The sequence below is a fragment of the Salvelinus alpinus genome, chromosome 11 (assembly GCF_045679555.1).
Source record: "Salvelinus alpinus chromosome 11, SLU_Salpinus.1, whole genome shotgun sequence".
Classification (NCBI taxonomy): domain Eukaryota; kingdom Metazoa; phylum Chordata; class Actinopteri; order Salmoniformes; family Salmonidae; genus Salvelinus; species Salvelinus alpinus.
Genome location: NC_092096.1, coordinates 24,304,747 through 24,320,016, shown reverse-complemented (window position 1 = coordinate 24,320,016; position 15,270 = coordinate 24,304,747). Strand labels below are relative to the sequence as shown.

Below are 15,270 nucleotides of genomic sequence, written 5' to 3'. Positions count from 1 at the left end.
GACAGAGAAAGAAGGGAGCAGAGAGACCCAGAAAAAGTGAGCAGAGAGACAGAGAAAGAAGGGAGCAGAGAGACAGAGAAAGAAGGGAGCAGAGAGACAGAGAAAGAAGGAAGCAGAGAGACAGAGAAAGAAGGGAGCATAGAGACAGAGAAAGAAGGGAGCAGAGAGACAGAGAAAGAAGGGAGCAGAGAGACCCAGAAAAAGGGAGCAGAGAGACAGCGAAAGAAGGGAGCAGAAAGACAGAGGATGAGTCAATGGAGGTAAAATGTAGTAATACATTCCTGTCAGGGTCAAGAAACACACACATAAATAACACCCTCTCTCTCTCTCTCTCTCTCTCTCTCTCTCTCTCTCTCTCTCTCTCTCTCTCTCTCTCTCTCTCTCGCTCTCTCTGTCAGAGAGTGAGCCAACAGGTTACAGCAGCTCCACACACCCCCTCTCTAACTGTTCTCATTCATTCACTCTACCTACCCACACACACTCCTTCTCTCACACACAGTACACAATCTACTGTATGTGAGTGTTGCAACTACTTATTTTACGTAATACAATACAATCTCGGATTCTTTCTCCTCCCCTGTGGGCACTTCTAAACTTTTTCTCAGGGATTTTCTTCTCTCACAACCTGGCAACCTGTAGAGAGCATCAAGCAGCAGCTGCCAGAACAAGAGGATGTGTCCTTTCCCTGGAGAGGTAAGCAAGAAGCTTTTAGGGGCTCTGTGAGTGGGCCACGACTTTCACGATGTCTCAAATGGCACCCTACTCTTTATATAGTTACCTACATTTGATTAGAAAAGTAGTGCACTATATAGGGAATAGGGTGTAATCTGGGAGACACCCACTGTCTCTGCCAGTTCTAAAGTTAACACCCAGCTACAGTCTGGTAATTGTGGAACAAATTTGGAAACTGTTATTTTCTGAACGTGCCGTTCCACTCAATATAGTTTTCAAAGAGAGAGAAACTAGCAGAGCTAATGCAGCTGAAAAGGCTTTGGCAGAAAATGGAAGCATTTATATCTATATAATGTGTTTAAGGAGCTTTTCCCCCACTTTATGCTCAGGAATTCATTGCATTCCCAGCATTACTCTTTTAAACATAATGTCTGAGGGAAGAGGAAAGTGCATTGTAGCATTAAAGCAAATAACCTGGATTGCTACTGCCACATCCACACTGGTGTAGAGGTGGTGCCTGCACAGGAACACTCTTACAAAAAAGGCTTCTTTGACTGTCCACATAGTAGAACACGTTTTGGTTCCATATAGAAAAGGGTTCTATATGGAACCAAAACGTGTTCTACTATGTGGACAGTCAAAGAAGCCTTTGATTGGTTCCATGTAGAACCCTCTGTAGACTGGGTTCTAGATGGAACTCAAAAGGGTTCTTCCTGTAACCAACAAGGGTTATTCAAAAGGTTATCCTATGGGGACAGCCGAAGAACCCTTAAAGGTTCTAGATAGCAGGAGCACATGAAGGTCCCTGTTGTGTCTGAGAGCTGGAGCATAATGTGATGAGACTGGAGTGTACTATAGGGCACTCCCCATGTAAAGACATGTCTGTATAGAATAACTAGCATTAGGAAGTGGTGATAAAATGGAATCTTAATGATTCATTACTTTTTAATATTAAGGATTGTATGTGTGCGTTTGTGCATGCACGTGTATATGTGTGTGTGTGCGTGCACGTGTATTTTGTGTGCATGTTTATCTTGATAATACTACATATCCCAATTTCTGGGAATCACATAGATACTACAGCTTGAGGCATACACACACACACACACGCTTGTGTTTCTACCCTATGTCTCTGTGTGTGTGTGTGTGTGTGTGTGTGTGTGTGTGTGTGTGTGTGTGTGTGTGTGTGTGTGTGTGTGTGTGTGTGTGTGTGTGTGTGTGTGTGTGTGTGTGTGTGTGTGTGTGTGTGTGTGTGTGTGTGTGTGTGTGTGTGTGTGTGTGTGTGTGTGTGTGTCTGTTTGTGTGTGTGGGTGTGTGTGTGTGTGTGTGTGTGTGTGTGTGTGTGTGTGTGTGTGTGTGTTTGTGTGTATGCCTTTTCACTGCTCCCAATTTCACACCTGCAGGGATAATCCTCTGTGATGTGGAAAATGTCATTATGTAGAAATAGCTGACATGCGGTTGGACTTGTAGGGCATGTGGTACCACATGGAGAGAGAGATGGAGTATTATATAGGAGAGATAGCAGGGGAGTGGTAGCGAAAGAGAAATTAAGTTGGAGAGAGAGAGAGACCATGTTTATGTCCTCTACCTTTAATCCACTCTGAGCTGTAATACACTAACTGGGGCCAGACAGACACAATACCCTCTCCAGTGGTGAGGTGAGGCTGCCAGGCTGGACACAAGTGATTGCATTGTGAGAGCGTTGCAGGGACGTTGTCAGAGGTTGCTGAGTGCTGCTTACCTGTTTGTGAGTGTAGCCTTTGCAGAAATGCCCCTTCTGCATCTTCAGAGTGTGGCCTGGTCCATTGCTGATTAAGAGTCCATAGAAGTGTACATTTACATCATTGCAGACCTGGGTCAGTACAGTACATAATATGTCAAGTACTTTCACATGCCTGCAAGTATTTGAAGCGCGCTTGAATTAGCTTGGAGTTTGCACTTTCGGGACTATGTACAGTATTTGGTTCCATTGTATTGGGCAGCTTAATCAATCTTAGCTCAAGTATTATATCTGGATAATTGGTGAAGTTGAAAGAAACAGCGGGTTCTATTGGTGAAGTTTAAAGAAGCAGAGGGTTCTATTGGTGAAGTTGAAAGAAGCAGAGGGTTCTATTGGTGAAGTTGAAAGAAGCAGAGGGTTCTATTGGTGAAGTTGAAAGAAGCAGAGGGTTCTATTGGTGAAGTTGAAAGAAGCAGAGGGTTCTAATGGTGAAGTTGAACGAAGCAGAGGGTTCTATTGGTGAAGTTGAACGAAGCAGAGGGTTCTATTGGTGAAGTTGAACGAAGCAGAGGGTTCTATTGGTGAAGTTGAAAGAAGCAGAGGGTTCTATTGGTGAAGTTGAAAGAAGCAGAGGGTTCTATTGGTGAAGTTGAAAGAAGCAGAGGGTTCTATTGGTGAAGTTGAACGAAGCAGAGGGTTCTATTGGTAAAGTTGAAAGAAGCAGAGGGTTCTATTGGTGAAGTTGAAAGAAGCAGAGGGTTCTATTGGTGAAGTTGAAAGAAGCAGAGGGTTCTATTGGTGAAGTTGAAAGAAGCAGAGGGTTCTATTGGTGAAGTTGAAAGAAGCAGAGGGTTCTATTGGTGAAGTTGAAAGAAGCAGAGGGTTCTATTGGTGAAGTTAAACGAAGCAGAGGGTTCTATTGGTGAAGTTGAACGAAGCAGAGGGTTCTATTGGTGAAGTTGAACGAAGCAGAGGGTTCTATTGGTAAAGTTGAACGAAGCAGAGGGTTCTATTGGTGAAGTTGAAAGAAGCAGAGGGTCCTATTGACTAACACATGCTTTGACCCCTTGTGAAGTAGCCGCCATCTTTGATTTTCTCCCCTGTGACCCCAGGGATCATCAGTTGACACTCTAACCATTTTACTATGTCTGCAATGAGCTACAGATGTCTTCACTGTCTGACTTGGGGAAGATGTAGGGAAAGTTCCAACTCTGCAACGTGCACCACCAACCCATGATTAGTACATAAATCTACTTTACACAGAGATATGCACTTTATTCAGCAGATGACTCAGAAGGCAGACCCAGAATAAGCCCACTCCTGGAGAGGAAAAAATAACTTTCAATGGAGACTCACCATTGAGCTTTTTAAGTCTAGGAAGAAGAGTCCGGAAAACCAGCCCTTAATGTAAAAGTATGCTCTTGTTGCAAACCAGTTTGCCTTACTGTCTGTGGCTTGTGACTATGATATACAGATGTCAGATCTTAATTTGATCACTCTTTTGTTGTTGAGAATGTTCTAACTTGTAGTGTATTTGAGTTTAAAAAAGTTTGTAATTTTCACTTTTAAATTTCAGACTTAATTTTCCCTAACGAGAAATGTATCAACCCCAACAAAAATGTAAATTTATTACAATCCACATAATAATTCCTCATAATAATTTCCTGTTGCTGCAGGATTATATTCCTGTTGTAGCAAACTGCCCAAATTAAGATCCTACATCTGCAAGCTGATGTCAGGTTTCTACAACTTCAAGTTTCTACACTTTAACATGTCAAGTATGTAGCAGGATACAAGCAGAGACAGGACTGGCTTGGATTGGTATGTGAATGGAGAGGTGTTGTGTATCTTTTGGGTATGCTGTGTAACCTCTGGCAGCTCTCCCATCTGAGTGGCTGTAAACTCAACATGCCTCTCAAACAGTCGAACGCCCTGACGTTATCTGGCCAGGCCTTCAAACTGCTGTGAAATAAAACTATGGGGGAAAATGTTCGGATTTCATTTTTACCTGAAGTTGATCTAGGGTCTAGAGAGGTCATCTAGCAGGATGGATGGATGTTTTGATGGAGGGATGGATGTTTTGGAGGGATGGATGTTTTGATGAAGGGATAGATAATATGATGGAGGGATGGATGCTTTAATGGATGGATGTTTTGATGGATGGATGGATGTGTTGATGGAGGGATGGATGTTTTGATGGATGGATGGATGTGTTGATTGATGTTGTGATGGAGGGATGGATGTTTTGATTGATGGAGGGATGGATGGATGTTTTGATTGATGGAGGGATGGATGGATGGATGGATGGATGTTTTGATTGATGGAGGGATGGATGGATGGATGGATGTTTTGATTGATGGAGGGATGGATGGATGTTTTGATGGAGGGATGGATGTTTTGATTGATGGATGGATGTTTTGATGAAGGGATAGATAATATGATGGAGGGATGGATGCTTTAATGGATGGATGTTTTGATGGATGGATGGATGGATGTGTTGGAGGGATGGATGGATGGATGTGTTGATTGATGTTGTGTTGGAGGGATGGATGTTTTGATGGATGGATGGATGTTTTGATGGATGGATGTGTTGATGGGGGGATGGATATTTTGATTGATGTTTTGATGGAGGGATGGAAGTTTTGATGGAGGGATGGAAGTTTTGATGGATGCCTGGATGGATGTTTTGATGGAGGGATGGATGTTTTGATTGATGTTTTGATGGAGGGATGGATGTTTTGATGGAGGGATGGATGTTTTGATGGATGCCGGGATGGATGTTTTGATGGATGCCTGGATGGATGTTTTGATGGAGGGATGGATGTTTTGATTGATGTTTTGATGGAGGGATGGATGTTTTGATTGATGTTTTGATGGAGGGATGGCTGTTTTGATGGATGTTTCGATGGAGGGATGGATGTTTTGATTGATGTTTTGCTGGAGGGATGGATGTTTTGATGGAGGGATGGATGTTTTGATTGATGTTTTGATGGAGTGATAGCTGTTTTGATGGATGTTTCGATGGAGGGATGGATGTTTTGATTGATGTTTTGATGGAGGGATGGATGTTTTGATGGAGGGATGGCTGTTTTGATGGATGTTTCGATGGAGGGATGGATGTGTTGATTGATGTTTTGCTGGAGGGATGGATGTTTTGATGGAGGGATGGATGTTTTGATTGATGTTTTGATGGAGGGATGGATGTTTTGATAGAGTGATGCAGAGATTCAGAGATGGGGTGAGAGGTTTAGGGGGAGGTGTAGCTCTATCTGGTATCTGTATTTACTAGCTGAGCTAAGACAGACTTGACACACACACACCTACTGTAGGGAAAGGCAAAAATACAGAGATACTATAAATGCCATCTAAAATCACAACCTCACCCTAGCTAATCTATTGGCCTTTTAAAACCTCTAATAGTCTAAGCCGTTTGGGAGGCTTTTACTAAGCTGACACATGGAATTGTTTTAAGACGGTCATACCATGGATCATTTAGCTATTTGATATTTTAGAACCCCTTTGTAACTCGGCCACCTCCCAGCGCAGATGAGGAAGGCCGACATACGTGGATGGATTGAGGTGCAGCCCATAAAAACCCTGATATCTCCAGTTTAAACTTTTCTCATTATGTTACTTAGATTGACGCAGGGGGTGCGTCAACAGACTCTTAAGGATCAGAAATGTTGTCTTTTAAATGTATCTGAAGCGTTGTCTTTGCAGAAGCACCTTTAATGTCACGTCAGCAAAGCAGATAGAACATTCCAATTGGCCTGAAATGTAGAGTAGCCTTGAGGCTGCGCTCTCCTTCCTGGGGCTCCATGACCTGAAATGCATGCACTTTCTCTTCTGAAGGGAGTGTGTGTTTGTGTTTGTGTGTGCGCAGTCACGTTTTAGTGTGTTTGTGTGTGTGCGCGTGCGTGTGCAAGTCTCCTGAAGGGAGAGATTGGTGGAAACAATCATTAACCTTGGAAAGCAGACCCAATTTACCTTCATAGAGAGTTAATACGTACCCTTTCTCAGACCTGATTACTGGGAGGAATGCTTAGGTTTTCACCAGACACACTTCTCCTCTTTGAAATGTATTGCTATAGTGCATGGCCGTGACATGTATTTTAATGCAAAGGAAACCATATTTCATGGTCTGGTCACAGAGAACTTGCTATCTATTAGATTGTAGATTAGGGACCGCACAAAGAAATGCTGACACACACACACACAGATATACAGACACACATACACACACAAATACACACATACAAACACACACACATGTGGACACAAATGCGCACCTACAGGTGGAGATAAGGACTGGACACGGATGTCTGTTATTACAGATTTTCTTTGGTGTCGCGATCAAACACAACATACACACACACACACGCACGCACGCACGCACGCACGCACGCACGCACGCTGGTCGGCAGGAGGATATCGATTGTACACACATGGTTCTATTACAGATTTGCTATAGAGTGCACACACACACACACACACACACACACACACACACACACACACACACACACACACACAAACAATTAGCTATGGTGTCTTAGCCTAGCTCAGGGTTTAATCAGACCTGGTATGCGAGTTCCAGGGCTATGAGTGGGAGAAGGCTTCGACTAATCTCTTCCCCAGGATAGGTGTTCTGGTCTGGGGGACCGTGGCAGGCCAGGTATGCCTCAAAGCCGAGGTAGATGCTATGGCTCCCATTCCAGATGACCTTGATTCTGAGGGGATGGTTATGCAGTTTAGACTATATGGAATATAATGATCAGGACCAGGAAGTAGACTTGGGGAAAATCTGGGCCTTAGTTATAGGCTATAACTTTATCTCATCATTTGATCAGGTCACATTGTCAGGAAAAAGACCCATATAGTAGTTAACTGACTGTTATCTACTGAAAGGGATCTGCATGATTCACCATCTGAAATGTCATGGCTTTGATATGATTTCATGAATACTGTGAATATTTTACTATCGCGATGGTTTTCAGTTGCTTAGAGCACGGTGTTGATTTAATATATTAGTGTTCACTGTGAGATGGTGAATGTTCATTGTGCCTAATTGCTTAGCTTGTTTCAAGGGAGCTGTCAACAGTCTCCATAGTAACAACCTTGGTAGTGACGTGTTGTAGACAGGAGTATATTCATGGCCATGTGCACAAATAGGAGTCCTGCCGCGAAGCCTTGATCGCCCAGGCTTCTTCCAAAGTGAACAGTCGTTAGGGGTCCACAATGTGGTAGCCATGTTCAACTGTGTGAAACAGCACACTGACTGTTAGCTACTGAAAGGGATGTGCGGGATTCACCATCTGAAATGGCGTGGCTTTGATATGATTTTGTGAATATTTGACTATTGTGATGGTTCTCAGCTGCTTAGAGGAGGGTGTTGATTCCTGCAGAGGAAACAAATGAGTCAGCTGAATATAGGTATATGGAAGTGTAGCAGATATTATCGGGAATCATACTCTCACTAAGAGATAGCCCTACCTGAGACTTCTAAGGCCAAGGCCCTCAGACCTTGAGGATGTCCTCCTTCTGACCTGACATGCTGACCTGGGATCAATCTGATTCAACATGTGATAGTGTTGTGTAGGAAACACTCATGTATGGGCCTTGTTTAACTGTTTCACTTTGTTGCTTTCAGAAAAGAGAGAAGAGTCTGAGCTGAATCTTAAAGAGGAGTGGATCTGTCGGAGGAGATCTGAGGAGAGGACCAGGAACAGGAGAGAAGAGGAGGAGAAGGAGGGATAAAAGAGGAGAAGGAGGACAGAGCATGGGCCATTCCTGCTTGTGGATTTTTCTGCTGTTCCTGTCTCTCTCCCACCAGGTGGTCACTGAACAGGCAGAAGGTATTGGATTTGACCTCTCTTTCTCTCTCTCCATCCCTCTCACCATTTCTCTCCTGATCATTCCCTTTCCTCAGTTTCTCAACATCTCTCTCTGTTTCTCTCTCTCTCCGTCTCTCTCCCTCTCTGTCTCTCTCCCCCTCTCTCTCTCCCCCTCTCCCCTCTCGCCCTCTCTCTCCCCCTCTCTCTCTCCGTCTCTCTCTGTCTCTCTCCCTCTCTGTCTCTCTCCCCCTCTCTCTCCCTCTCTCTCTCTCCCCCTCTCCCCTCTCGCCCTCTCTCTCCCCCTCTCTCTCTCCGTCTCTCTCTGTCTCTCTCCCTCTCTGTCTCTGTTCCTCCTTATTTATCTCACCATTTCTCTACCTGTTCTACTTATCTCCCCGTATCTCACCAACCCTTCCTCTCATTCCTTCTTTCCATCCCTCCCTCCATCTCGTTCTATGTCTCCCCACCACCCACTTACCCTTTCCTTTCTTCTCCTCTCTCCATCCTGTCCTTCTTCTCCTCTCTCCGTCCTGTCCTTCTTCTCCTCTCTCCATCCTGTCCTTCTTCTCCTCTCTCCGTCCTGTCCTTCTTCTCCTCTCTCCGTCCTGTCCTTCTTCTCCTCTCTCCGTCCTGTCCTTCTTCTCCTCTCTCCGTCCTGTCCTTCTACTCCTCTCTCCGTCCTGTCCTTTCTTCTCCTCTCTCCATCCTGTCCTTCTTCTCCTCTCTCCGCCCTGTCCTTCTTCTCCTCTCTCCGTCCTGTCCTTCTACTCCTCTTTCCGTCCTGTCCTTCTTCTCCTCTCTCCGTCAGGTCCTCCTTCTCCTCTCTCCATCCTGTCCTTCTTCTCCTCTCTCCATCCTGTCCTTCTTCTCCTCTCTCCATCCTGTCCTTCTTCTCCTCTCTCCATCCTGTTCTTCTTCTCCTCTCTCCGTCCTGTTCTTCTTCTCCTCTCTCCGTCCTGTCCTTCTTCTCCTCTCTCCATCCTGTTCTTCTTCTCCTCTCTCCGTCCTGTGCTTCTTCTCCTCTCTCCGTCCTGTCCTCCTTCTCCTCTCGCCGTCCTGTCCTTCTTCTCCTCTCGCCGTCCTGTCTTTCTTCTCCTCTCTCCGTCCTGTCCTTCTTCTCCTCTCTCCGTCCTGTCCTCCTTCTCCTCTCTCCGTCCTGTCCTTCTTCTCCTCTCTCCGTCCTGTCCTTCTTCTCCTCTCTCCGTCCTGTCCTCCTTCTCCTCTCTCCGTCCTGTCCTTCTTCTCCTCTCTCCATCCTGTCCTTCTTCTCCTCTCGCCGTCCTGTCCTTCTTCTCCTCTCTCCGTCCTGTTCTTCTTCTCCTCTCTCCGTCCTGTCCTCCTTCTCCTCTCTCCGTCAGGTCCTTCTTCTCCTCTCTCCGTCCTGTCCTTCTTCTCCTCTCTCCGTCCTGTCCTTCTTCTCCTCTCTCCGTCCTGTCCTCCTTCTCCTCTCTCCGTCAGGTCCTTCTTCTCCTCTCGCCGTCCTGTCCTTCTTCTCCTCTCGCCGTCCTGTCCTCCTTCTCCTCTCTCCGTCCTGTCCTTCTTCTCCTCTCTCCGTCCTGTTCTTCTTCTCCTCTCTCCGTTCTGTCCTTCTTCTCCTCTCTCCGTCCTGTCCTTCTTCTCCTCTCTCCGTCCTGTCCTTCTTCTCCTCTCTCCGTCCTGTCCTTCTTCTCCTATCTCTGTTCTTCTTCTCCTCTCTCTGTCCTGTCCTTCTTCTCCTCTCTCTGTCCGGCGTTCTTCTCCTCTCTCTGTCCTGTCCTTCTCCTCTCTCCGTCCTGTCCTTCTCCTCTCTCCGTCCTGTCCTTCTTCTCCTCTCTCCGTCAAGGCCTTCTTCTCCTTTCTCCGTCCACTCCTTCTCCTCTCTCCGTCCTGTCCTTCTTCTCCTCTCTCCATCCTGTCTTTCTTCCTCTCATGCTCCGTCTATCTGTTTCAGACACAAGTGCTAGACTAAATAATGTCTGTATGTCCAGTATGTCTCGACATCTGGATAGACTAGGCAGGTAGACAGTGATGCAGACTCAGTCACTCTTCCATCTTTAGACAGGGCATTCTGAACATCTGGGAGCCTCCTGTTCACAACTATCTGTCAGACTACAGTTCACTGTCAAATCTTGGCCTTAGGTTTGGTACTGTACATCACACCTGGGTCAAATACATATGTCAAATCTGTTCAAATACTTTAGCTGGGCTTCATTTGGTTTGTCCGGTACATCGGAACCAATGGCATAGTCCCAAAAGTGCAAACTCCAAGCTAAATCAAATGCATGTCTGCTAGAGGTGTACTGTACACAGCTTCAGATGTTCTTGGATGCCATGGAAGGTTCAATTAGCCAATCAACTGGCTAAGATTGACTCTCGGGGTGGAATCTGATTGGCAGCCAGTGATGCAACTTTCCAACTATTGGAATGAAACAACAGTTGTGCAACACCGAACAACCTCGCTGAGAGGTTCTGACGTTTCAGTGTAATGGCTAAGGTGCTGAGGTTGAGTCCCGGTCAGCCAGTACTATAGTTCTATGCTTACGGTGTTTGACTGACAGAAAGCTTTAGAGTGGGCTTGATTTAAACACCAACATCACTGACTCTCATGTTCTGTGAGATTAAATGCATTTAAATATTTTTGAATGTTACCATTTTCCCAAAGGAGAACTGAGATGGTGTGCAGATGGAATTTTGCCTGGCTGGCAGCTGTGTTGAAACTAGAGAAACCAACTCAAGACTATAGCCTGTATGGAAAAGTACCATTGGAGTAGTAACTGTTGTCATTCTTGGGGCTTGTTCTGCTCAGTCAAAGATTCACACAAGGATCCAAGTTATTATGTTCCAATATTAGAACGTAGTGAAGAATGAATAGACTATTGACTGTATTGTTAGATGATGATATGCAGCAACTAGGTAGACTACAGTGGACAGGTACTGAACTATAATGACCCTTCACCATGTGTTGTCTAGCAATTCTAGACATGTGGTTCTCACCTGCCAGTACAGACACAGTATACAGTCTGGACAATTGATCTTCTCCCCTCAGTCTCTCTGTCTGGATCATTTATATTTTTCCTCTCTGTCTGTCTGTCTGTCGGTCAGTCTCTCTGTCTGGACAATTTACATTTTTCCCATATTTTTGTCTATCTGCCTGTCGGTCCGTCCTTAAGTCTGTCTGTCTGTCAGTCAGTCAGTCAGTCAGTCAGTCAGTCAGTCAGTCAGTCAGTCAGTCTGTCTGTCCATCCGCCAATCCTTCAGTCCGTCCATCTGTCTGTCCGTCCGTCAATCTGTCTGTCTGTCAATCTGTCAGTGTATTTGTAAGTCGCTCTGGATAAGAGCGTCTGCTAAATGACTTAAATGTAATGTAATGTAAATGTATTCTTTGCTGTTTCTCTGCTGCTGTGTTCCATAGTTCTCTTCCTCCATTTGGAGGGTAAACAGTTCACACTGACATGACATATTACACTAAACTAATGGAAGAACTTTCCGTGCCCTGGCGTGGTTTACTGCCTCTGTGAAGCTTGACTTGACTGTTTTCAGTCATGACTTACACTGTCGTTTCCCATGACCTGTAAAAGTTTTAGCATGCGTCACAGACTCCATGACATGGCAATGTGGCCAGAGGCAGTGGAGGCAGTTTGTGGTGTAGTCTGCAAAACGGTTCCCTGTGATACTTAGTCTCCTGACTGTAGAATGGAGGATATAGTTTTGTGAGCAGGAGCAGAGTGCTGGTCCGCGTTGAGCCGGGACATATGTCACCCCCGCTGAATCCTGGGATGGCGGCCAAAGAAGGGTAGGATAAAAGAGGAGAGAAAAGCGAGGGAGGACAAGGGGAAAGGAGAGAAGCTGAGTTATCACATAGAGCACAATCACTGGACCGTATCGTCTATTCCCTGTTGTAATCTATTCTGTCACGGTAATACTGGGGCACTGACAGGGACAATGTGTGTGTAGACTGTTCGTATGTGTGTGGTGCGTGTGTGTGTGTGTGTGTGTGTGAGAGAGAGTGTGTGTGGCTAATATGGCAAGTAATACGGTTCATATAGTGGGTGTGTCCGCCACAAACGCACACATTTATATCCGTTACCATGCAAACAGGTGTGCATCTGTTCAAGTGTGTGTGGTTATGCAAAGAGACCCAACACCTATTCAACCGCCCGGTGTGTGTTTGAGCGGACGCGGGGGCTGGCCCCACTTTAGGCTGTTTATGTTGTTATTCCAAGCCTTCCTCTTCGCTGTACTAAAATGTTATTGCTGGACTGCTCAGAATATTGATGGTCTCAACGCCTCACCTGTGTGCCATTAAACATTCATAGGAGCCTTGTGGTGCGCTGTCTGTGACAGCAGAAGGTTGGCCACGGAAATGTATTACCTGCCGAGGCAGGTAGCCTAGCTGTTAAAAGTGTTGGGCCACTAACCGAAAGATTTCTGGTAAAAATCTGCTGTTCTGCCCCTGAGAAAGGCAGTTAACCCCCAATAACAACTGCTCTTCAGGCACCGATGACGACGATTAAGGAAGCTCCCTGCACCTCTTTGATTCAGAGGGTTTGGGTTAAATGCGGAAGGTTGTGCAACTGACTAGGTATCCCCTTCCCGATTTGATGGAGACATACTGCCACCTTGTGGTAGAATGGGGTAACTGTTTGGAGAGGAGCAGGGTGAAGTTGGCACCAGAGATGCTGATTGTGGGTCAGTTTTGCATTTTCGCCACTAATGGTTGTTAGCTTCCAATTGCCTCATTCATCCCCACTCCTCTCACCTGTAACTATTCCGCAGGTTGTTGCTGTAAATGAGAACGTGTAAAATAAAGGTTAAACCCTGGAGCGTGGACAGAAACAGCTGAGTTGCTGCTTGATTTAGACAGTATTTGTACCAGTTGAAAATGTTGATCCTTTTCTGGTTTCACAGAGAAGGAAACATGAGAGGAACAATAGGTGAAATAAAGCTACATTAAATGAAGGAGAAGCATGAGAGGAACAACAGGTGAAATAAAGCTACATTAAATGAAGGAGAAGCATGAGAGGAAACAATAGGTGAAATAAAGCTACATTAAATGAAGGAGAAACATGAGAGGAACAATAGGTGAAATAAAGCTACATTAAATGAAGGAGAAGCATGAGAGGAACAACAGGTGAAATAAAGCTACATTAAATGAAGGAGAAGCATGAGAGGAACAATAGGTGAAATAAAGCTACATTAAATGAAGGAGAAGCATGAGAGGAACAATAGGTGAAATAAAGCTACATTAAATGAAGGAGAAACATGAGAGGAACAATAGGTGAAATAAAGCTACATTAAATGAAGGAGAAGCATGAGAGGAACAATAGGTGAAATAAAGCTACATTAAATGAAGGAGAAGCATGAGAGGAACAATAGGTGAAATAAAACTACATTAAATGAAGGAGAAGCATGAGAGGAACAATAGGTGAAATAAAGCTACATTAAATGAAGGAGAAGCATGAGAGGAACAATAGGTGAAATAAAGCTACATTAAATGAAGGAGAAGCATGAGAGGAACAATAGGTGAAATAAAGCTACATTAAATGAAGGAGAAGCATGAGAGGAACAATAGGTGAAATAAAACTACATTAAATGAAGGAGAAGCATGAGAGGAACAATAGGTGAAATCAAGCTACATTAAATGAAGGAGAAGCATGAGAGGAACAATAGGTGAAATAAAGCTACATTAAATGAAGGAGAAGCATGAGAGGAACAATAGGTGAAATCAAGCTACATTAAATGAAGGAGAAGCATGAGAGGAACAATAGGTGAAATCAAGCTACATTAAATGAAGGAGAAGCATGAGAGGAACAATAGGTGAAATCAAGCTACATTAAATGAAGGAGAAGCATGAGAGGAACAATAGGTGAAATCAAGCTACATTAAATGAAGGAGAAGCATGAGAGGAACAATAGGTGAAATCAAGCTACATTAAATGAAGGAGAAGCATGAGAGGAACAATAGGTGAAATCAAGCTACATTAAATGAAGGAGAAGCATGAGAGGAACAATAGGTGAAATCAAGCTACATTAAATGAAGGAGAAGCATGAGAGGAACAATAGGTGAAATCAAGCTACATTAAATGAAGGAGAAGCATGAGAGGAACAATAGGTGAAATCAAGCTACATTAAAGGAAGGAGAAGCATGAGAGGAACAATAGGTGAAATAAAGCTACATTAAATGAAGGAGAAGCATGAGAGGAACAATAGGTGAAATCAAGCTACATTAAATGAAGGAGAAGCATGAGAGGAACAATAGGTGAAATCAAGCTACATTAAATGAAGGAGAAGCATGAGAGGAACAATAGGTGAAATCAAGCTACATTAAATGAAGGAGAAGCATGAGAGGAACAATAGGTGAAATAAAGCTACATTAAATGAAGGAGAAGCATGAGAGGAACAATAGGTGAAATAAAGCTACATTAAATGAAGGAGAAGCATGAGAGGAACAATAGGTGAAATCAAGCTACATTAAATGAAGGAGAAGGCTTTGGAATTCAGTTTTAATAAAGACACTCTTTTTCTTCTTTGTTTTGTCTTCTCTTCTGAAATGAACAGGTGCCAACGCTCAGTTAATCTGGCCTTTATTGTTCCCCGAGGCTGAGAGAAATCCCACTCAACTAAAAGATGCAATGGAATGGATGCAGAGACGTACATCTTCTCATGCTGAATACAGACTGATATACAGACATCCCTGTAGGAAATCTGGAATCCTCCAACCCGAATTATAGGAAATTGAATGGAATCTTGCAACACTAAACCAGTCATATATCTGCTCTTCCCCCAGCATGTCGGACGGCGGAGCCTGCAGACCTAGTGTTCTTGGTGGATGAGTCGTGGGGCGTGGGCCAGACCAGCTTCTCCAGGGTTAAAGACTTCATCTCGGCCATCATTAATTCCTTTCAGGACAGCGTGGTGGGGTCCGAGGGCATCCGCTTTGGAGTCACCGTCTACGGAGATATACCCAGGTCTATATGGCTAGGTCTGCAGGGTTGGGCAATGTTTTTCGCAAAGGTTACTTAGGAACATTTATGTATTTGCATAAACATTCCTTTACCCCTCTCCC

The 15,270-nt window shown here is 44.5% G+C and overlaps 1 protein-coding gene across 1 annotated transcript in view; it reads left to right on the top strand.

Moving 5' to 3' along the window:
• The first annotated feature begins 400 nt into the window (after positions 1-400).
• col7a1l (collagen type VII alpha 1-like) overlaps positions 401-15,270 on the top strand; it is an 87,615-nt gene continuing 72,745 nt past the window's right edge. The window contains exons 1-3 of the mRNA XM_071332151.1: positions 401-693; positions 8,043-8,247; positions 14,992-15,172. Of these exons, the coding sequence (XP_071188252.1) occupies positions 8,172-8,247; positions 14,992-15,172 (257 nt within the window). The 5' untranslated portion in view covers positions 401-693; positions 8,043-8,171. The remainder of the gene's footprint in view (positions 694-8,042; positions 8,248-14,991; positions 15,173-15,270) is intronic.